This window comes from Xenopus laevis, chromosome 1S, assembly GCF_017654675.1.
Source record: "Xenopus laevis strain J_2021 chromosome 1S, Xenopus_laevis_v10.1, whole genome shotgun sequence".
Lineage (NCBI taxonomy): Eukaryota > Metazoa > Chordata > Amphibia > Anura > Pipidae > Xenopus > Xenopus laevis.
Window position 1 is genome coordinate 64,928,846 of NC_054372.1, and position 24,785 is coordinate 64,953,630.

A 24,785-nucleotide genomic window follows, 5' to 3' on the forward strand; every position below is an offset into this window, starting at 1 on the left:
AAAAAAATATATTGTCAGAAACATATTACAATGACACAGATCTAGGCTAGCAGAAAGTGAGTTCAAGGCTGGACAGACATTTTTCATCTTATTATTTAAACAATTACAAGTAGTTTTTCAAAGATGAAAAGCAAATGGTTATTTTTAATCTTTTTTCAGGTACCCTTACCTTTGCTCAATTATGTCATAACAATATATAGCATTATTACATTTAAATTGGACATTTTTATTATTACAGGTATGGAATCAGTTATCAGGAAACCCGTTATCCAGAAAGCTCCAAATTACAGAAAGGACTTTTCCCATAGATTCCATTTAATCCAAATTTTTTAAAATCATTTTATTTTTCTCTGTATGTAATAATAAAACAGTACCGCCTAATATATAATTCATTCTTATTGGAAGCAAATCTAGCCTATTGGGTTTATGAGGGGGTTATTTATGAATGCCAAAAAATTGGAAAATTCAAGGTTTTTTTTTTTTTTACTATAAAATCCGAATTTGTTGTGGGGGGAAAAAAAAATCCGAATTAAAAATTACTCTAACTCAGACCTGCCGAGTATATGTAGAAGTCAATGGGAGAAGTCCCGAAGGTATCCTGATCTGCACTGGGTTTCGCACAATAATCCAAAGATTTTGTGGTTTTGTGGTTTTTAGGTGTCAAATCCGAAAAATTTGTACGATGCGAAAAAATTTTTCCTGCACAGGACTTCGAATTCGATTTGAAGTATAATAGTTTGAATATTCGACCATTCGATAATCGAAGTACTGTCTCTTTAAAAAACTTTGACTTTAAATTAAACCTGCCGAAGTGCTATGTTAGCCTATGGGGACCTTCTGCAGCATTTTTAAAGTTTTTTTAAGTCAAAGTAAAATCTTATGATCGTACGATAAAATCGTTCGAAACGTTCAATTCGAAGGATTTAATCGTTCAATCGAACGATTTTACTTCGACCACAGAATACCCAAATTCTATGAGAAAAGTTCTAATTCGATTTTTAATTTCGAAGTATTTAAATTTGATGGTCGAATTTCGAAGTATTTTTTACTTCGAAATTCGACCCTTGATAAATCTGCCTCCTAATGTATGAAGATCCAAATTACAGAAAGATCCATTATCCGGAAAACCTCAGGTCCCGAGCATTCTGGATAACAGGTTCCATACCTGTACAAGAATGAAGAAATACGGTCTTCTTTTTAAAACATTAAAAACGTCTTTCACAGAAAGCAGCACATGCTAAATTTCGTATCTAGTCATTGAAACTATGTTCCACATGTACACCATCTGAGTAACAGAGCCTTTGGAATTTTATCCAACAAGTCCTGATGATCTAGTTGTCTACACATGTATGCTCTCAGTTCATGGTATTCAAGGTAAACACAGATGTTCAATGTAGAAAAGTTTCATTTCTCCTCAGGATTTTCAGTCACAAAAATAAAGTCCATTTCCGACAGCTTACATTAAAATAGTTATTTGCTAAATCAAAGCTTGATATCTTGAGTCTCTGACATTTTGGCTAAGGTCTTCTTTACTCGTAGAGCTGTGAGACGAGAGGCTGGATTGTGAGCCCAACACTCTGTCATGAGCTTTCCCATCTGTCTCAGACACTATGGAGGAGAGAAAATATTAGAATTAGTTATGTTAATAACAGGAAAAGTTACTTTTAAATATTTGATTTAATACAATCTTTACATACAAAAGACTTAAAGGAAAACTATACCCCCAAAATAATACTTAAGCAACAGATTTATATCGAATTAAGTGGCATATTAAAGAATCTTACCAAACTGGTCTATGTATTTAAGTAGATATTGCCCTTTTACATCTCTTGCCTTGAGCCACCATTTTGTGATGGTCTGTGTGCTGTCTCAGAGATCACCTGACCAGAAATACTACAACTCTAACTGTAACAGGAAGAAGTGTGGAAGCAAAAGACAGAACCCTGTCTGTTAATTGGCTCATGTGACCTGACATGTATGGTTTGTTTGTGTGCACCGTGAATCGTAGGATCCCAGGTGTCAGCCCTAATTTTTTAAAATGGCAATTTTCTATTTATGAATACCTAATGGCATATAGTACTAAAAAGTATTTTATTATGAAAATAGTTTATTTACATGAAGCAGAGTTTTACATATGAGCTGTTTTATGCAATATCTTTTTATAGAGACCTACATTGTTCTAGAGGTATAGTTTTCCTTTAAAGTGCATTGGCATGTCTAATTAAAACCACACTGCTTTGCATTCCCCACCTCATCACTGCTCCATCTGTTTGGAAATGAAGGTCGTAACCTCCTAATACAGACAATGTCTCTCATGTCTTCATAAGATGGGTCGCTAGGTACCAAATCATGGTAAGGCAGTTGGTATTCCTCTAGTATACCTGAAAGCACAAATGACAAGTTACATATTGTATGGTTGCAGAACAGGTTTATTGCGAAAAGAAAATCATATTTTGTCTGCAATCTAATTTTTTATTTAATTTTTATAGTATCTGAATAAATGCTATCCATCCTGTTATTTCTAATACCTAATAGTTCAAATATATAGTCAGTCAGTGATGTCAGAGAGTGACAGATATAGGGATGTATTTCACTGATGCTTCACTTTTCCGTCAGACATCCCTGTTGTGGACACTTGACAAAACCTAAATTTCATGGACAGATTATCCAAAAAAATACAACATAGAAGGTAACCTGCATTGTGACTTAGCCCAGGTCACGGGTTAACTGCAAAAAAACGATTACTTAAAAGGAGAACTAAAGCCTAAAAATTAATATTGCTAAAAATGGCATATTTTATATACTGAACTTATTGTACCAGCCTAAAGTTTTAGCTACTCAATAGCAGCAATGATAAACTTGTCACAGGGGGTCACCATCTTGGAAAGTGTCTGTGACACTCACATGCTCAGTGGGCTCTAAACAGCTTATGGGAAGCTCAGTTTAGGGGTCGTCACAAATTATCAAGCAGAAAATGAGGTTTGTCTGTAATATAAGCTGATGCTACAAGGCTGATTATTAAATTCTGACACTAATTGCACTGGTTCCTGTGCTGCCATGTAGTAGTTATCTGTATTAATTACTAATCAGTCTTATATTGTGACATTTATATTCTATGTGTACTGTATATTGTGAGTGGGTCCCTAAGCTCAGTAAGGGACAGCAGCACAGAGCATGGGCAGTGAACCAGCAGAAAATAATATGGGGAGCTACTGGGGCATCTTTGGAGACACAGATATTTACTGCTAAAGGGATGTGGTTGCCTTGGGCTGGTACAGAAGAGCAAAAAAATATTTACAACATGTCTACCTACTTCTTTAGTTAAGCTTTAGTTCTCCTTTGAAGCTATGTTCACTGATAAATAAAATAGGAGCTGTAAGCACAAAATCTGCCAGTCTGGCAGAATGCACCTGATTTATACAATGGCCCCATATGTTACTAGTATTCCTTGGTAACCTATCCCTATAAGCATATACAGTATATATATAATATATTAGCTTATGGCACAAGTGTTTTGTATCTCTGTGGTCTTCCCAGAGAAAACCAAGGCAATGAAAATGCATATGGCTGAAGATAGCTGCTTCCCATTCATGCAAAAATGTCTGTTTATGGCAAGAGGTATTGCTGGCTGGTTCTGCTGGCTGCTTGGGATCACTTTCTTGCAAATTTCCCAATGTTCCCCAGCTGCTGACAGTTGTATCTTATATCAGTAGCACATTTCCGGTAGGGATCAATAGGAAGCACCTGGCACCGCACACAGGTCTCTGATAAAATGCGGTGGCACAATCGCTTGCCTCTCCTTTTAAACAGTGTTTCACTAGGAACTGGTTTTACCTTTTTTGTGTGAATATACTTATATTTTAGAAGAGAACGCTGACTGCAAATGATCATACAGCTGGCTTGTGTCAACGGGAAAACGGCGGAATAATTAGCCACAGCTTTGTACATAGTTTTTCCATTTTACACAGCATAATAAATTGGCCCTGTAGAGAACATGGTTGTCCAACTAGTAAGTTCTCTGTTTGGTATGTTTGGTAGCCGTAGAATGGTCACTTCTGTTATGATTATACGCTTAAAAGCAACATTTATTTCAGGCAGGCGAAATAGAAGTCAGTTACCTCCTGATATGCATCTTCTGGCTACTTCCCAAAGGATAAGCCCAAAGCTATACATATCTGCCATGATATAGGACTGGAAGTGATTTCTGTTTAGGCTCTCATCAAGCACCTCTGGAGGCATATACCGCTTTGTGCCAACTCTGGTGTTTGGTGGTATGTCCACTTCATTGGTGTCACTACAAAGCAAAATAGAAGAATGAGATGTTAGCATTTTGTTACGGAAGACTTCCTCAAGTGTCAAAGGATAACTACAGCTTATTTATAATGATTGTTTTTAGTTTCAACTAGGGGTAGGCAGAGGAGGCACATGTTAGAGGGGTGCAAGACACACTACCTCTTCTGCCTCCTTCCCCTTGTTTGGTCCCTTGTTTCCTCCACCCTCTGCAGCAACTCCTGGGCCCGGCACTGTAGTTTCCATTTATTAAATAGATCATTATGCAGTATCAGTGAGACAGGACATTCAGGGGCTTATTTACTAAACTTCGTTTTTTTCTGGTCAGAATTTTAAAGGGGAAAAACACAATTTCCTCAATCTGTTAAACCGAGACGCTGCTAAAAGTCACAATAAAAATATATCCATCTCAAACCTGCTGAGGTCATGTATAAATCAAAGGCAGATGTTTACAACTGGAAGATATCATGATCTGCCATGGGTCAAATTTTTTCGAGTTTGGTCAAAGTGGTTTTAAGAAAATTGTGAGATATTTTCAGATCTCAGTAAATAACCCCCAAAATGTAATAAAATGTAAATACAAACCTCAACCGTTTAAATACATAAAATGTATATGGTTAGGGGATATTATAAATGCACTGTAATCCATTACTCAAAGCAATTTGTTATATGAACATGAACACAATGAAAATGGAAAATATAAAACACTTAAAAAAAAAAAAAAGATGAGAATTGTGGGAGACTGGGGGAAAAATGTAAATCTGGCAGCTGGAGCACAAGAGACAAGGTAGGCAGAGAGACTTCAAGGTGCATGTTGAGTACAGGTGGATCAAAGATATGCACACTTTGTGGATGAATTGACCCTTCGTTATTAAATAAGCAGGGTTCTCCTTCAGAGTAAGGCACCGCCAGACCTTCCAAACTTGGACATGTTTTGGATCGGGTCATCCTTCCTTCATATGAGCACCTGAGGAAGGATCACCCGATCCGAAACAATTTTCAAATAAAATGATTACTGACTAGAGAAATCGGTTCTCCAGAGTGTTATCTACAATTTGTACAGGTGGATCAGTAAGTAGACTGTAAAGATAACAATAGATAGACCACCATTTTTGAAATATTGGTTGGGAACCGTTATTTAAAGGAATAGCAACCTTTGTTACCAGTAGTGGGTGAATATGGCCAACATGAAGTACTGGAGACTAATTCTGACAGGGCAATTTGACTGGAAGCTCCACTAGGGAAGGGAACAGTAACATTTTCAGCTTTCTATCCAACAGGTTCCAATGTGAATTCTTGAATGTTTACCCACTTTCTGGAGCAAGAAACAGGCAGATCGTTTATAGTGTTAAGTCCATGTCATCTATTGCATTTCAAGGGTTTGCACTCATTAAAGAACATGCCGGTTCAGCTACATTGGTTAGTGTTTAGATAATATATGCTATCTATCTACATCAACGTAAAATAGACTTTGCCTTAAGTGTTCCTCTTTGCACCAGAAATCAATGCTGACACAGGGCAAAAATATACAATGGCCTAACCAGACAAATAACTGCCCTACAATTTAACAAGAACTGCCCATAAATAATTGTGCATTGCTTTGTTCTCTGAATATCCTCTGTAAGTAGCGTCTGCAATAAATATAGCCTAGTATTACATATAATGATATATTCTTGGCGCAAATAGCTGCTTTCTTTAGGGGTTTAAAGAAAAAGATGCATTGCTAAACCGTTGATGTCTTTAAGAGGGCCCACGTTTTATTAGATGTATTGTGTAAGGCACTTTAAAAACCTTCACAGATTTTTCTGAGCATGCTTTGGCAAAAGTCTTTCTAAATTTAAAGGTACTATTCTGCTGCTCCATTAAAGGGTATCAATTATACATTCATAGGGGATATTTATTTATTTACAATGGGGGCAGTGCATTTAAGAAAAATCAAGCACCGTGCCAAGACCATATACATACAACCTTGTGCATAACAATAGCTCTTCAGCATGAACCCAGGACTCTGTTGAAAGGTTTCCTTTCCCCAGGCTAGATTTAAGTATTCAAATGCACATCCACAATTAGACACAGAACTCAGTGGGGATGCTGTTAAATTTCTGACATTTCATTAGCATTTGACTAAACTCAAACGACAGCTATGACAATGAAATCTTACTGAACAGAGAAACAAAATTCTTTTCTGAATTGTACACTACACTTTGATCTTTAACAAAGAAAGGGGGTTTCTTCTACTTCATGCAACTGTTCTTGTGATACTAAAAATACAATGCATTGCTGGGGGTATCTACAACTTACTATCAATTTTGGGTTTTGATCCTTGGAGTCCAGAACTTTAAATAAAAAATATATTATTTTGCATATTTTACATATTTTAATACTTTTTAGCGTGTGTTTATCACCAGTGTTTTATTTACACAAAATTTCCTTTAAAAAACAAGTGTCCATTATGTTACAATTTTTTCTGTTTTTGATGTCTATCTTACATGCTAAGGCAAGTGTCAAGGGCTCTTGAGGCAAAGTCATGTCGATGATTGTCTCCCCTTGAGGTGACTAACGGAGGGCGTCCCATTGTGTGCATTCTATAATACATTCTGAGGGTACTGCTCCCTCAATAGACTGCCACTCAGAGAATTGTCTGAACAGGAGTTAGGCAGATGGAATTGGTACATGCCCCAAATCGTTCCACCCTAGGCTCTTCTGCCCCTAGTTCTGAATCCCGCTGAGATAAGCTGTTGAGGGGAGCAGATTTTACAGGGATGTTTTCCCAAACTATTTACCAGCCAATTAGATTTTTTTCAGTAATTTCGGAAAAAAATCCAGGTCCTCGGCATTCTGAAGATCTCATACCTGTAAAGTGCAAAACTGATAGCAGTTGTATAGTTTACATAGATGAAGGTGTAAGAGTGGTCAAAGTAAGAATATGTGCATCTTACAGTGCTTACAACTAAATGGCAAGTCTTGCACACCACACACACACATCCCTTGAATTTAAAGGTACCACCTAGCCTGTAAAATACCAGATGAGGCCTGAGCTGAAATTACAAATTTTCCCGGGAATGTACTTGTAATCCACTCCAATGTCCACTGCAAGCTCCCACAGACACTAGCCTAAACAGTCATTGTGAAGAATGACTTTTGTCAGATTCAGAACAAAGCACTCTAAAGCTGGCCATAGATGTAAAGATTTTTAAAAGATCTTTTTGTTATCATGAGACCAAGATTATCTCAAAATGATCATTTAAATGCAAGACTTGTCCATCAACTAAAAAGACCATTTCAAGCAATATTGCCAGGAAAACTGAGGGTAGCTGCCTGCTTGATCCTGCAAACATAAGATAGAGTGCACTGGGGCCGATTGTTCGTCTCCCACTAGCTTCACAATAATTTGATGGATTGGTCATTCACCAAAAAAAATCTTTGCGTCTATGGGGACCTTAACTTGATTTTGCAGGTAAGATTTCTATACAAGAGAAGACATGCACATAAACTGTAGCCTCCAAATGGAGCTGACATCCCTGTCACCTCAACCGCCCAGCTCTGCCCCCACTAAAGTTTTGCAGCTGTCCCTACTTATTTAGGGATATAATATTTCTCTGAGTCAACCTTGAATACCTAGATATTTTACAGGGGGTAGGCATAAAAAACCCTTAACATACAATTTTTGAGGGCCAAAATGCGAACTGCCCCCATTCACTGCACCAAGCGCTGTCACATTTGCCTCTGGTAGTGCCAAATTATGAATATGATGTTGGCAGGCACAAGTTGCACCAGCAAATTTATGCTCATTTGTTAAACCTATCCATAGTGAATAGGCCCTCATAGCATTCTAGTAATTGTAATTTACAGCTGTTGCCTTTGATTTTCAGAAAAGAAAAAGTCATTTTCTGATGCGTGTGCTTCGGTGCCAATCTTCATTAAATTTAAAGAGTTTATAATTGAACATCTAAAGTTCTACCTTTTTATCTTTTTGTAATTCAGCATCTTAGAGTTCTGAGTAATTAATTCTCTTCCAAATATTCCCTAGTGTGCACTAAGTATGCTGTATATTCTTCGGTGGAAACGTGTGCTTATAATGAATTGTGCTAGAACATTCCTTGACCCTTTGCAAAGAGATAAAAAGCGGGGGATGGTTGAGATGTGACAGTTATTAGACGGACTAAAGTTATGCTTCAGTGAACAACCAAATAACATATTTTGTACTTACCTAATTAGCTCTCATTACTAACCTAATGAATTTTACTGCCAGTCCCAGGTCTGCAATACAGCATGTTCCGTTTTTCTTCACCAGTATATTTTTACTTTTAAGATCCCGATGGGCAATAGCTGGTTTTCCTTTTGTTCCAAATATTTCAGTGTGTAGGTGGCAGAGGCCGCTAACTGTCGAATAAGCTAGTTTTAGCATTGCCTTTGTATCCAGGGTGGTAGATTTCAGGTAATCATACAGAGAGCCATTTTCATGATAGTCCGTAATCAAATAGAGTTGAGTCCATGACCCTGTCCCTTTGATATCAGCTGCAATAAAACCTGCAAAATAACCCAAAATTATATGTTACAAATGAGGATCATGAAACATATAAAATAAGAGAATATATGAAAAGAATATAAAATAAGAGTAAAAACAGTATATTGTTGGAATATTGTTTTAAAAGTTTACACAGAAAAAAATTCTAGCTAATTAATATTCTCAGATACTCATAGTGAACTGGGCATTGATAAAAATGGAGGTTATTGTATGTATCACATTTTTGTACCAAGTTCCTGTGAGTATGGTACTTTATATAATACACACACAAATATATATACTTTATTTGCATAAAAAGGATAAAAAGGTAAAGGTCGCCATCTACTGTATGTCTGGGGAAAAATACTGTTTAAATATCCAGCATTCGCACAGTAAAGTAATAATGTAAATAAGAATGCTGAAATAAGGATTAACTGAAGCTCACAATGCAGTGAAGAACATGTTTTAGTGCAGCTATTAAGTTAAAGCCCAGGACCACACAGTCCCAGTACAGCCCTATCTGATACTAATGTAGCTATTTATCTTGCATTCTAAATGAGATTGTGATATTTAGCCCTAGCCTATGTATTTAAGCAATAGAAAGTTGTTCATCCATTCAAGGGGCAATTATGGGCACTTTTCAGTTAACTGAAATGCCACAAATGCCAATTCCTATGCTATAAGCAGCTAAAGCTCAGTACCTAACCTTTTGGGACAACCCTCCCAAAAAAAAGACAGTTGGCAATCAATGCCATTATATACAGCTATTAGTTTTAGCAGAGTATACCCGCTGTTGCTGAAAAATTGGTTTATTTTTTATTCCTTGATAAATGCATTTAGGAGCATTTAGTAAGAAAATATTAACAGTACACTGAGACAAATTTCTACCCTTCTCCACTAACTAACACATATTGGGGGCATTTTTTAATTTAAGCTTCATTCCTTGGGGGTTTGGTATTGCTGCTCTAAGGTTCAAAGAAGCTTATTACACACTGAAAATATTTATACTGCTTTTGTTTACATTGTTGATGCAAAATTGTGCTTTTCTCTTGCGGACATTTCATGGTGTGTGAAACACAAGCTTGTCAGAATGAGTTATGCCTCTCCGAAGCAAGAATAATATTCCCCGCTTTGTCCATATGTCATATCATATACTACATATGGTCATGGTAGGCACAAGGCTGCCAAGCTGCCCAAATGACACTATGATTACAGAAAGCATGTGCTCTCACAGCTATACTGGCACATTACATTGAGGATATGAATTACATAGAAGATAGCAAAGCATATTTAAATGTGTGCATTAGGCTTGAAATACTGGTGCCCATTAGTGGTTTGCTATCAAAACTCATTTCCCCTCTGTCTGATCTATCATTTTTATGCCCTAGAGATAGTTATACATTGTAGCTAATGGGTATAAATGTTGCTAAAATTGCCAAAAGCTGATTAATAAAAGGAAAAATCCTATTTGCACTCAATAAAGGGGAAAACTGTATGAATCTACGGCATATAAATGTGACAGAAGAAACCAAAGTTGGGTAGATCTACTTGGTAACTTGGCAGCTGAGACTATTACAGTATAAGCACAGGCAAACACTCCCAGAAATATGCAGATATGCTCCCCAATCCAGCAGTGTAGCAGAAAGACCCCAAGGATTACTGCCCTTCTCACTAAGTGATTGTTGTAGCACAGAATAATAATGGTAAAATTGCAAAAATAGCTAAAGACTAAGGTACAATGTACAAATACATAGTAAAGATCATTTTATAACATATATAGGCTGGATGACAGATGATAGATAGATAGATAGATAGATAGATAGATAGATAGATAGATAGAGATATAAAGATACACATCATTTTCCTTCTCATCACTGAGGTGTAGTAATAAGCTGTTTACTGAATGCTACAGCTTCATAAAAAGGGCTCATTAAGTCATCTTAATTAACAGAATGCTATTGTCTTTATACAGCAGTAAAATTTTGCCCAGGGTCAGCAGAGTGAATCAGATGTTTACGACACCGATGCACATCACCTAAAGAGCTGACATTAAAGTACTTCCATTTCACTCTCAGCACATTTTATTTCAAGACTTACATTAGACTCATGCTAGCGCGTATTTTCCTTTGCACAAGTGTTTATCATTAAATCAGCTTTATTAGTTGATAGCATGCATGTCTAATTAATTTTATATATAGTCATGCCAGATACAAAACTCCTTCTCATGAATTTTTTTTACTGATTGAATGTGTCTTTTCCGGTAACCTAATTAACCGCATACTATTTGCATCCATGTAATTGTTTCAGCTGATGATTTTTTTAGGTCTACATAAAAATTCTGGTGAAATGCATCAAAATATCTCAAACAATAACACAAAAAGTTTAAACCCCTTTACTATCATTAAATTGAAAGAATTCCAGATTTGCTTATCAACAACTTTACGCATCCTCAACTAAGCTGCTTTTACATTAAAATAGATAGCGGCTGGGGGTAGGCCATGGATATGGAAACCTTGCTCAGAGCAGACAAATATATCCTACAGAATGGCTGAGAATATGTCCTCTGCAAGGGAATAATAGGGCAGTCATGTCATTATGTCTCAATAGAAAGAATCTTAATTCATCTAGGATCTTTCCATTAAATAATCTATGCTTAACCAGGGAATAGCACATCATTCTAAATATTAGTGGAACCCACCATTCTTTGCAAGGGGACTACCTATTTACTAACACTCCCCTCTACCTACCTACCAGATCCATTAAAAGGTATGTTCACTGTTTCACAAAGTAATATACTGTAAGGTCATCAACCCAAGGGGGTGGCCAAACCCCAAACAAACTAGTTAAATATGTCACATGTACCGAGGGGACATATTAATGATATGCTGGTCGCAAGCTCTAGATTTTATGGCCATACTATTCGGTACTGATGTTAGACTCCACATTAGATAGTTTATTATTCTAATACAGGTATGTGTTGTTTGATCTGGAAACTGTTATTCAGAAAGCTCATCTCCCATAGACTAATTTTTTTTAATTATTTCCTTTTTCTCTGTAGTAATAATAATAATACACATTGTACTTGATCACAACTAAAGTACAATAAATGCTTATTGGATGCAAAACAATCCTATTGGGTTTAATTAATGCTTAAATTATTTATTAGTTAGCCTATGAGTAAGTGCCCACACAGGCACATGGATCCCACCTTACCTGGATTTTTGCACATTAATAATAACACAGTACCTTGTACTTGATCACAACTAAAGTACAATAATTGCTTATTGGATGCAAAACAATCAACAATGGGTTTAATGAATGTTAAAATTATTTTTTAGTAGACTTTAGGTATGGAGATCCAAATTACAGAATGATCCTTTATCCAGAAAACCCCAGGTTCTGAGAGTTCTGAATAACAGATCCCATACCTGTACTACCTTCTCATGCCACTTGCCTACCTAGGTACTAACTAGCAACACAGTAAGGGCAAAAACCACCAAAGAGTCCCAAAAGGACACTGCATGGGAGCCTGTCAAGCCATGCTTAGCAATTGGATTGGAGAAGACAACACAAAAGACCTGATCTTTAAGGTAAAAACTGGATGCATTTTGATCTGACTTCTATTATATATTATTGGAAATAAGTTAAGTGCACTCAATCTGTTAATGGCAAACTTAACATGCAGTTGGATATCCCCTGTAACTATTTATGACATCAACACTTTGCTAAAATTACATCACCACTGTACAGAGAAAATGCTGGTCTGTGCCGAATGAAACCAAAGTATATTTCTGTAGTACATGTAAAAAGAAATTATGAAGAGAAAAAAAGCAGTTTTGCACACAGCAGTTAATCCCTCACTTCACTTTCAATAAAAGTAAATGAAAAACCTGAGGTTTTTCCTTTCAGTAAAACTGAAATACTTTTTTGGAAAATCTACATAATATTATAATTTTTTTCTAACCTAGTTGGAACTACACACATTCATTAATCCTTTTTAATGCCTGAACTGCCCAGATATGTATAACCCAGTACAGAAAAACTCAAGAGAAAATGTAATATAAAGGAAAGAACAGTATCATTCAGTGAGGCAGTAAGCCTTGACTTAGTGCTAAATTGGCTGTCTGAATGACATAGGTTGAGTACCTGTAGTGTGATAAAACTATTAAATAGTGTTATTAAGGTCTATAAAGCGAGGATTAATCTGTGATTTACAGCCACTTGCCAATGATACATAGCAGCTACTTGTACTTTACAAAAAGCAATTAAAGCATTCCCTCTGACACCTTCAGTGTGTAAAATGATTGGATAGAGAGAATAAGGAGAACATATATAATTTCTTGCTTGTAATAACTATTGTTTGGCACTAGCCTAAATTACTGATGACAGATGAACCCAAAATTAATTTAATTCTAAAGCTGAACTAACAGCCACTGAAGTAACAACTTGGATATATAGTCTGAGAATTGTCCTAGGATGAATCATTTTCAACCACCAACTGTACCGAACAGATGGAAACTACCTTATCCAAAGTGTTTATATAAGTTCAGATAACTAAATAATAATAGAGAGCTAAGCCCAGCTTCTTTTAAAACTTTTAGCATTTAAACAATGTCTATAGGTATAGGTATAGCTCCTTTGTTTTCTTTAAGCTGAGGCCAATCATGAAAAAGCCAGTAGTCCGTGGGGACCACTGAACACTAATGCCACCTAGCTTGGCCCTAAAAACCAGGGAAGGAGACAACTGTCCTTATCCCACTTTTTTAAAAATACAAATCTACATTAACGTATCAAAACAATGTAATTTAAAATATTCTAGCCTTGTTCTCTTCTTTGATTCATGGAGGTAAAAGAAAGCTCTAATTCATATCAAAATTACAGCAGGCACTCATCCTGCGTGCAGCACAAAGTTGCCACACTTGTATAGCATAATATCATTGGCTGCCAGACTAAACTGGCCCAACTACAACACAGCCAATGGCAAATTGCCCACTTCCTGATTTACCTTTCCTTCAAATTTTCTTCAGCAGAATTATTTATGAAGTAGTTTATTACATGCACTTTTAGCACTGACCACAGACATGTTTCACCAGAGATGGTGAAGTTCCATTTCAATGCTAAAAGTAGCAATTAGATTTTTGTCATATGCAGTGCCTTACCCAATATGTTTTCATGTCGCATAAGCACAGTCTGGTAGATTTCTGTCTCTCGAAACCAACTCGCTTCTTCTGTTGTGAAGAATACTTTCACAGCCACCTTCTCTCCACGCCATTTACCCATCCAGACCTCCCCATAGCGTCCTTTACCAATTTGTTTCACCATCTGTATTTGCTTTGCTATTGTCCTTTGGACCTGTGGATAGAACCAAACCGACAAATGATTACTTAGTTCCTGAAGCAATGACCACCCACTACAACAGGATAAAGTCAGGATAAATATAAGGGAAAATGTGTTTTATTGCATACAACATTTGTGTTTCCTCCCAAGAGTACCTGGAATGGCTTGTTCTATATAATTTATATAATACATAAGCACAATTTGACGTGATATTGACTAAAAAAAATAAATAATATAAATGCAAGTTATACACTAAATGGCAGTGTGTTGGGAGTTTCCTTAAATGAGAAGGATCTAGTGGTATTTGTAGATAATAAGTTGTCTAAAGGTGGCCATACACGGAGAGATCCGCTCGTTTGGCGATTTGCCAAATGAGCGGATCTCTCCTCGATATGCCCACCTTGAGGTGGGCAATATCGGGCTGATCCGATCATGGGCCCTAGGGTAACTATACTAACGTATAGTAATGGGAGGTTGGATCGCGGAACCGCATAAACGAATAGATGCAGCCGCGATCCAACGGGATTTTTTGTCCGACTTTCGGGTAGATCTCGGTCGGGGGCCCCATACACGGGCCAATAAGCTGCCAACACGGTCTGTCAGCAGCTTTTATCGGCCCGTGTATGGCCACCTTAATTCTGGGCAGTGTCATTCTGTGGCTACTAAAGCAATTAAAGTTCTGTCTTGCATAAAAAGGGCATTAACTCAAGGGATGAAAACATAATTATGCCTCTTTATAGGTCCCTGGTGAGGCCTCATCTGGAGTATGCAGTGCAGTTTTGGACTCCAGTCCTTAAGAGGGATATAAATGAGCTGGAGAGAGTGCAGAGATGTGCAACTAAACTGGTTAGAGGAATGGAAGACTTAAATTATGCGGGTAGACTGTCAAGGTTGGGGTTGTTTTCTCTGGAAAAAAGGGGCTTGCGAGGGGACATGATTACACTTTACAAGTACATTAGAGGACATTATAGACAAATAGCAGGGGACTTTTTTACCCATAAAGTGGATCACTGTACCAGAGGCCATCCCTTTAGACTAGAAGAAAAGAACTTTCATTTGAAGCAACGTAGGTGGTCCTGTAACCACAGTATAGATAATTGAAATGTAGGAACTACAGCCCTGGAAATGGGTGTCAGGACCAAGGACAGCACATGGCACAGCTGCACTAACATACATCCTTACTGTTAATCCCTGGTACAAATTTAACGCAGGGGTCAATTATTCAGAAAATCAGACCAATTTTTCCCAACGCCAAACACAAATTGTACAATTATTGCAATATAATTTATTCCACAGAGCATGATACCTATGGAATTTAGTATAATCTGCAGAAACATTACATTACAGGGCATATTTGGTCTAGGAGCATATAGTAACCCTTGTACTACTAACATTGGACTGGTTTTAGATGTGTATAGCAGATTAGTAGTCAGCACAACTGCAACTCACTTCTTTGGCTGGGTGCACGTCCTCCAGTGGCCACCTTCCACTGGCAATATTAGCGAAGAAAGTTAGTCCAGCACCCTTTATTGGACCAAGGGCATTACAGCAACGTTTCAGACCAACTGGTCTTTTATCAAGCTAACCAACATGTGATTCAATAGTGTTATTTATACACTCACACACCATCTAGTGGTCATTAGTGACAATTAATATATAGAGAAAATGGACTAATCATTAAATCATCATTTTGCATATAACAATATGTCATTATAGCAGTATACAAAATCAGTGCCAAATATAAATAGGAAGACGACCAAATGTGAAAAATATCTGTAAGACATAAAAGATAATACAAAAAATATAAACAACAGTATTAAAACAGATAAAAGTATCAATAAAATCATCGGAAGATAGGACTCAGATCATACTCTTTGTTTAGGCCCCCAGGTTCCAGAGTTTCCAATTTTCTGATCCAATAGGCCTCTTTATACAACAGCTCCTTTAGCCTATCTCCTCCCCGACGCTTAGGTTCAATAGTTTCCATAATCTGAAATTTTAACTGATTAACTCTATGAGCATACTCAATAAAGTGACCAGCCACTGCTTGATCTTTCTTCCCCGTCCTAATTGCAGATTTATGCTCACGTATCCGTTCACGGACCGTTCTCTTGGTTTGTCCCACGTATGCTAGTCCGCATGGACATTTAATAACATATACTGCATACGTGGAGCTGCAAGAATAACGACCTCTTATTTTTATGGGGTTACCCCTTCTGGGGTGAAAAACATTTTCCCCTGTTTGCACATTTGAGCAACAATTGCAGTTAAGGCAGGGATAAGAACCAACTTTCCCCCTAATTTCCATATTTTTATGTTTACTATTACTTCCAATATCTGAGTGTACTAGCATTGAGCCAAGTGACCTCCCTTTCTTATACGCTATAACTGGGGGTCTGTCAAATGCCGTTACTTGGGGTAAGTTATCTTTGACTAGTGGCCAGTGTCGTCTTAGAATATTTGCAACCTGTTTACTCAGGGTGTTATATTCTGTTACAAATGTGACATGATTTTCCCTGTGCTTCTCTTTCCCTTTTAGCATCTCTGTTCTTTCCTGATTCTTTATTTCTTCTAGTTGACTATTTAGAAGGCTATCTGGATATTCCCTCTCACGAAATTTGTTACACATTTCCGACAATCTTTTCTCTGCTTTCTCACTAGAGGTTACTATTCGCTTTACTCTACTTAATTGAGATTTAGGCAGTGCTCTCTTAAGTTGTGGTGGGTGGAAGGACCGATAGTGTAGTAACAAATTTCGATCCGTGGGTTTAACATACAAATCCGTCATTAAGCACCCATCTTGTTTGTACACCCTAGTGTCCAAAAATGGGATCTCCTCCAGATGAGCATTTAGGGAAAATTTTATGAAGGGTAGGGAACTGTTTATTTCCTGAACAAACCTCTCAAGGGTCCAATATGGCCCCGCCCACAGCGCAAACACGTCATCTATATAGCGTATCCATTTTTTACAGTGTGTTTTAAACAGTTCGTTATCATATATAAATTTTATTTCAAATTGGTTCATGAAAATGTTTGCGTATGCGGGGGCCACATTGGACCCCATTGCCGTGCCCCTTATTTGCATATAGAAGTCATTCTCAAATTGGAAATAATTATTATGCAAGAGTAATTCCAAACATTGTAGAGCAAGGGAAAATCATGTCACATTTGTAACAGAATATAACACCCTGAGTAAACAGGTTGCAAATATTCTAAGACGACACTGGCCACTAGTCAAAGATAACTTACCCCAAGTAACGGCATTTGACAGACCCCCAGTTATAGCGTATAAGAAAGGGAGGTCACTTGGCTCAATGCTAGTACACTCAGATATTGGAAGTAATAGTAAACATAAAAATATGGAAATCAGGGGGAAAGTTGGTTCTTATCCCTGCCTTAACTGCAATTGTTGCTCAAATGTGCAAACAGGGGAAAATGTTTTTCACCCCAGAAGGGGTAACCACATAAAAATAAGAGGTCGTTATTCTTGCAGCTCCACGTATGCAGTATATGTTATTAAATGTCCATGCGGACTAGCATACGTGGGACAAACCAAGAGAACGGTCCGTGAACGGATACGTGAGCATAAATCTGCAATTAGGACGGGGAAGAAAGATCAAGCAGTGGCTGGTCACTTTATTGAGTATGCTCATAGAGTTAATCAGTTAAAATTTCAGATTATGGAAACTTTTGAACCTAAGCGTCGGGGAGGAGATAGGCTAAAGGAGCTGTTGTATAAAGAGGCCTATTGGATCAGAAAATTGGAAACTCTGGAACCTGGGGGCCTAAACAAAGAGTATGATCTGAGTCCTATCTTCCGATGATTTTATTGATACTTTTATCTGTTTTAATACTGTTGTTTATATTTTTTGTATTATCTTTTATGTCTTACAGATATTTTTCACATTTGGTCGTCTTCCTATTTATATTTGGCACTGATTTTGTATACTGCTATAATGACATATTGTTATATGCAAAATGATGATTTAATGATTAGTCCATTTTCTCTATATATTAATTGTCACTAATGACCACTAGATGGTGTGTGAGTGTATAAATAACACTATTGAATCACATGTTGGTTAGCTTGATAAAAGACCAGTTGGTCTGAAACGTTGCTGTAATGCCCTTGGTCCAATAAAGGCCGTTTGGTTTTAGATGTGTAACCATAAGGCCTCTGACACTCCCTATAGACACATCCAGCAATAATGTAAATCACCAGGGGGCTTTCCAAAGTCACCAGAAGTTTCCTTGTGCAAATGTAGATTCTAATTCATCAGAAGGCTGTTATTTTAACTGCCAACAATTTAAAATCGATGTCAGAAAAAGGCTGAAAGCTAAGTTTTTAGAATTTAAGCAAAATTTGCGGGATTTATTTATCCTTTTATGAAAAAAATGTGACACTGACTTATTTTCCACAACTCCTTTTTTCCACACTATGGAGCAAATTTACTAAAAGGTGAAGATCATTCTACTGTGGAAAGCATCCATAGAAGTATATGGAAGGTGTATTTTCAACATTCAAAGTAACAGTCACATTTTTTAAAAAGAATGCAATATGCAATTTTAATTGCAATCAAGTTTCTTTTCGCAACTTAACAAAATTTAGTTTTTCACCACAAGCTGAATAACAACAAATTGACTGGTCGCTGTGGACAATAACACTAGTAAAATGTATCACCTATTGCTGATGTTTAAGTCTAACAGAATTTTTTGTACTCACATACATATTAGATATAGGACACACAGCTAATTAATGAATAGGGACTGATGGGATGTACTGGGCTGAACCCACATATTTATAAATGACAAAAACAAACATGTTAAAAATTGTTTAAAAATCCAGAATTCTGTGTGAGAAAGATAGTGACCATCAGGCATTCCCGTGGATCGAGGCAGTGCAGAAGCAAATCATTTATCAAACAGACTCTGTCAGATAAGCTATAATCAACTCTTACCTACCTCAGTATGAGATGATTTATTGCATAGTGGCAGAGGAATGAAAACAATGGTGGCAATTTCATACATCACTAGATAAAGATAACTTCTTACTTTTTATCCCCCCCCCCCACTGACTGTAAAACTTCATCTTAAAAAAAAAAAAAACTTGTAAAACTGTAATTTATATAGTATGGAAAAAGTACTGTATTGTGAAGCAGCTAAAAATATATGGTCTTCTGAAATAAAAAAGCAGTTGTAAAGGCTATAATACCAGGGGAAAGTCATGAACACAGGAGAGTGGAGCTTTTGCAAAAGAAAAAACAGCTTTAAAACAGCATTAACTATGTTGTTTTGGCAGTGAGAGTGTTCAGTCCTGCAGTCATTTTAAAAATCCCCAAAACATCCTATATAATATATCCTGTACTCTAGCATCTCAACTATCGGGTGGCATAGAACAGTATTGCCCGCACCAATCCTGCCACGTCTAAATACCCATCCATTATCTTTGTAAAGAAACAAAATTTAGGCTGAAATGTAAAAAAAACCTATGTTGTATCATACTTTAGGCCGTGATTAAAAAATGATTAAATAATAAGCACAATGTTATTAGCATCCAGATATTCTTGAAAATATACTTTATCATTAGAATTATAATCATCAAATATCAGACTGTATACTACAGCTTTCTTACCAGCAGAGGGAGCCCCGAGCCACTTCCTGAGCTTTGTGACTGTTCAATGAGATCCTTCAGTAATTCTCCAGGAGGAATGTATGTCTCATCCTGTTCAATTCCAATGCTGTAACGGGGTCTGGCTTCCTGGCGCTTATACCTAAAAACACAAGAACTTGCGTGTTTACGTAGTTATGGTTTGCTGAGCCCAGGAAATCTTGCTTAACAAAGGTTTCCAACACTTAGGGGCCGATTCACTAAGCTCGAGTGAAGGATTCGAATGAAAAAAATTCGAATTTCGAAGTATTTTTTGGGTACTTCGACCATCGAATTGGTTAAATTCGTTCGAATACGAACGAAATCTAACGAATCGAACGAAAAATCGTTCGACTATTCGACCATTCGATAGTCGAAGTACTTTCCCTTTAAAAAAAACTTCGACCCCCTACTTCGGCAGATAAAACCTACCGAAGTCAATGTTAGCCTATGGGGAAGGTCCCCATAGGTTTGCTAACCTTTTTTTGATCGAAGGATTTTCCTTCGATCGTTGGATTAAAATCCTTCGATCGATCGAACGAACGTTTAGCGCTAAATCCTTCGACTTCGATATTCGAAGTCGAAGGATTTCAATTCGAGGGTCGAATTTCGAAGTATTTTTAACTTCGAAATTCGACCCTTAATGAATCTGCCCCTTAATGGCTACGATAATTAAGTTCAATGACACAAAACATGCTATTTACGTTTAGGTTTGCCACCTGGCCGGTATCTTACCGGCTTGACCGGTAACAATTATGGTTGATCCCAATGTTATTAATAGGAAAAAAAGATAAATATATAGGAAGGCCGGTATTTTTTACCAGAAAAAGTGGCAACCCTATTTACGTTTAAAACAACACCAAAGATGTGAAAATTGCATAGGAGAAGGTCAATAACTTTTAAAGGTATACCAGTTTGTGCAGTTACCATTTAAAGAAAAAGGAAACAGGGGGATATGAAATCACATAAAATAATGCAGAGAGTTAAGAAACCTTTTTGGTTCAGATTCCCCTTTGTTTAGAGACTCCCATCAGTATTTTACCACTCAGGGGTCCGTTTACTAAAGTGCGTTAAAAATATTCGCACAATATATAGACAGAATTTTCGCCAAATATGTTATCGCCAGTTTACTAACCTGCGGTAAATATAAATTTGCGAATTTTCTTGCGCAAGAATAATTGTTCGCCAGTTATCGCATTTGCTGAAAATAACGCTACGTACACATTAACGCATGGTTTACTAAACAGCGAAATGTGCTAAAGACAAAATTAACGCCAGAATATTCGCAAACTTTTACCGCCACATATGAAGTGGCGTAAAAGTATTTTTTCCGCCAGAAAATTCTCAAGGGGCAGGAAATATCCCATAATAATGTTTTTTTTTACCCATCATTCTTTGCTGACAGGAGGGAGATCTGTAGCTATTGCTGACAGGATGTTTTGGCTTCTGCTTCTATCTGGTGCAACAGCAGCAGTTTCAGCTCAGAGGCGTATTATTGGCAGTGGCATCACAGTCCAAGGATTCGTCAGCCTCTACACTTTTTGGTTTCATTGGGATTGGCTACATTAAACTGTACATTTCTATGAAGCAAAGAGATTGACTGGTATCATTTCCTATGATTCTATTGGCAGAAGGGTTTATATGATGCATAAATGTTTGATTGGTGTTACTCTGGTGATGTTGTTGGATGGTATAATCATCAGTCAATAAAGTTTATAAGTTTTGAAGATGCATTTCTGGCCATAAATGTCACAGTAAAAATTGCCATAATAACCGCCATAAAACAAGACTATTTTATAGCATAAATATTCGCAAAAACGTAATTTTTCGCCAGAAAATTCGCAACTCGCTAAAATTACCGCTAACGTAAGCTGGTTCCTTAACGTAGTTACCGCAAGTGATCGCAATGACTTCTGAGCGCATCGCTGTTTAGTAAACTTAGTCGCTGCGAATATTCTGGCGTAAAAATATTCTCAGCGATAACATGCGGAAACTTAAAGTCAGATTTACCGCACTTTAGTAAACGGACCCCTCAGGCTGGTAAAAATGATGCTTAATGCTGATTTTATAGATAAGAAAGAGAAAAATCTAATTACAGGAAGGCTTTAGAAAAAGTGGCTTAGTTATAGCAAAGTTACAAAAATATCAAATGATTGCTGAATCAGCAGTTCAGCCATGTATACTTCGTTGTTTAGCATGAATACAATTACTAACTGTAACTACAGGTACTATAGATGGGTCTGACTGTAGGGACTCTCAAGTTTACACACAATCTGTAACCTGTGTGACATTGGTCACCCACAATTTCGTGCAGGGGAGACAGAAATTTTTCTTGGGGGTGGTCTGGGCCCCTAAATTTGCAACCCCGTTTTTGCCATGATACAAAAATAACAAAAAAAATAATACGTAGAACAAATAAGCGTTTACTCCAAACATGGGTATCAGCAGAATGGGGAAACACAGTGCAGTAGCCCCACCCTTGCTTCTTCAGCTAGTTCCAGAACATTGTTTGTAAATTTGATTTCAAATAACACAAAAGTTTTTTAAACTTCCCACCATGCCTTAATCATCTTTTATTCCCATAGAAGGGACTAAGGAGGATTTGAAGGGAAGCCTGCAATGCCAGTTATAAAGTTAATTGGTAGGCAGCGGCTTACCTGTAGCATTTACAGGGGATTGGCAGAGCTAAGAACAGGCACTTACTAGGGAGTGTTCAGTGGCTGGTTCTATGTTAGTGGGAAGGCTTAGGAGGGAGGAATTGTGTTCCTATTAACTGAATTTTGGAAAAGCCACATATGCTGACTAGAGCAGAGAAGCAATTGATAACAATAACAGCTATAAATGCTTTTCATAAATTAAAATTAATTTAGCTATGAATGTATTACTTTATAACAATATTACGCATAATTAGTTCTACTGCATTGTCATCAATAGGTTAATTTTCAGTGGGATGCTACCCCCCCAGAATTTTTTTTGTGGACACCCATGACCCCAAATCTCATTTAAGTTGGGCTTCCAAGAATATTTAGCAGACCATATAGGCATTCTCCCCAAACTGTACTCTAACTGACAACCAATCTATTGCTCTGCGCAACTCTAGTGTGACCAGCCCCAAGGTTTAGGAAACACTGTGCCAAGGTATATGCAGAATGATCAAAAAATGTGTTTCATTGATACTGTCTCCATATGTTCCTGGCCATCTCATCTGCTACTGTCAGAGCAAACACTTGGTTGCACCCCCACTAATACTGCTTTTTCCTGCCTTAAACCTTTCTCTCTTGCAGTTGCAGCTCCTTACATACGGACAGGGCTGCCATCAGAAATCATGGGGCCCCACACAGCAAAATTTTGGATAAAGTAGAGGGGAGGTTCAAACTTCACCCATCCAATCCCCATGCAGCTTTACCAGGACTTACACTTCATGGCGAATCAGAGCACAGGAAGCTCCAGCCCTCCCTTCCGAAATCTGCAGCTCACTGATGGCAGGGGCTGGCTCTGCAAATAAGTGCAGGATGACCAGGCCCCCCTTAACTCCCCAAATCATCTGGGCCCTGGACAGTAGTCCCCCCTGATGGTGGCCCTGCATACGGAATGCCATCCCAGAATTCCCCAGGAGAGAATATTCCTTCAGTCTCTTCAGAACTACCTACCTCTTGGAGCACTCACACAATACCTTACCCAGTTCTGGCACTTTTAGTGCACTGTCAATTACTGTAACCTGCAGCACTTCATATCCTCCTATTTGTGTCTGTAAATTACCCTCACACTTAAATTGTAAGTTCTACAGGCAGGGACAGCCTTCCTCTTGTATCTTTAGTAATTAGCTGTTGAACAACTGCACTTTGCTTTTATTCGTATTTATCATTGTAAAGACCTCTGTTTGTACTTTTCATTTATTGTTTTAATGTACAGCTTGAGGTACATAAGTTGTGCAACATAAATAAAAATATACATACATACATACATACATACAGTGTCATACTTTCAACAAACGTCTATCTGCATTATCTGTTCTACCAGGCACTCCAATCTAATTATTAATAACCTAATGCTGGCAGCTGTAATGAAACCAGCTCTGGAAGACTACATAATGTGCCCCATATCTGCTCTAGGTTCTCTATGTAATATTTCCGAACTTGAGATTTAAGGCCCATTCCTATCTCCCACTGTAGTTAATAGAACAGAACTTTTGGATGAATAATACACAACCATAAAACATGTACATGACTCGTTTCCTCTTACCTGAAATAACAGAATATGAGAATAATGGCCAGGATGATGCTGCACACCGTCACAGAAATAAGCAACGCCATGTAGTGAATACTCCCATCAACAAAGTCTGCAGGGAGAGAGAGAGCACAGAATGAGAGAGTGTTACAGCTCAGCTACTCTAAGTGCTTGCTCCGACGGACTGGCCTAATAGGAATTTGCCCAAGATGCATGTAAACTGCAATATAATACAGTTTACAGTCTTTAGGATGGCTGACATGAGACAAATGCAAAATCAATAGTTGAAATGTTAATTAATTTACATTGCCAGTCTCATGATTAGTATTGTATTAATTAGGCCCCAGGGGATAATTTCATTCACATTTGTAAAATGAACTGAGCAATCACTGAGGACCACCAGTGTTTGCCAGACCAGTATCATTTATCCTATACACATACTGTAGGAGCAAATACAAATTTTCTACATGATCAGCACAAACAGAACTAGTTTCTGTATTTACTGAATCTTATCTGCAATCAAAGACATGGGAGTAGAATGAACTTCTTGGCAAGACTCAAGTCTCTATAAGATAACTATGCCCAGTTGGTTTCTTGGCTGATTGGGAAAGGAATAATAAATTACAACAATTACTGGTGTATGCTTTGTTTTTTGGTGTGAAAACTTAGGAGGTAATTTATTAAAGTCAGATTTTTTCTGGTTGGAGTTTTAAATGGGAAAACAACCTTGAATACGCTGGGTTTCGTACAATAATCTGAAGAATATGTGGTTTTCAG

The 24,785-nt window shown here is 37.4% G+C and overlaps 1 protein-coding gene across 3 annotated transcripts in view; it reads right to left on the minus strand.

Annotated features, from left to right (window-relative positions):
- Positions 1-1,085: 1,085 nt before the first annotated feature.
- bmpr1b.S (bone morphogenetic protein receptor type 1B S homeolog) overlaps positions 1,086-24,785 on the minus strand; it is a 265,162-nt gene continuing 241,462 nt past the window's right edge. For all 3 annotated transcript variants that reach the window (XM_041579676.1, XM_018243406.2, XM_041579675.1), the window contains 7 exons: positions 24,024-24,120; positions 19,767-19,905; positions 13,957-14,149; positions 8,523-8,820; positions 4,119-4,294; positions 2,251-2,381; positions 1,086-1,608 (listed from right to left, as the gene is read on the minus strand). In XM_041579676.1, the coding sequence (XP_041435610.1) occupies positions 1,483-1,608; positions 2,251-2,381; positions 4,119-4,294; positions 8,523-8,820; positions 13,957-14,149; positions 19,767-19,905; positions 24,024-24,120 (1,160 nt within the window). In that variant the 3' untranslated portion in view covers positions 1,086-1,482. The remainder of the gene's footprint in view (positions 1,609-2,250; positions 2,382-4,118; positions 4,295-8,522; positions 8,821-13,956; positions 14,150-19,766; positions 19,906-24,023; positions 24,121-24,785) is intronic.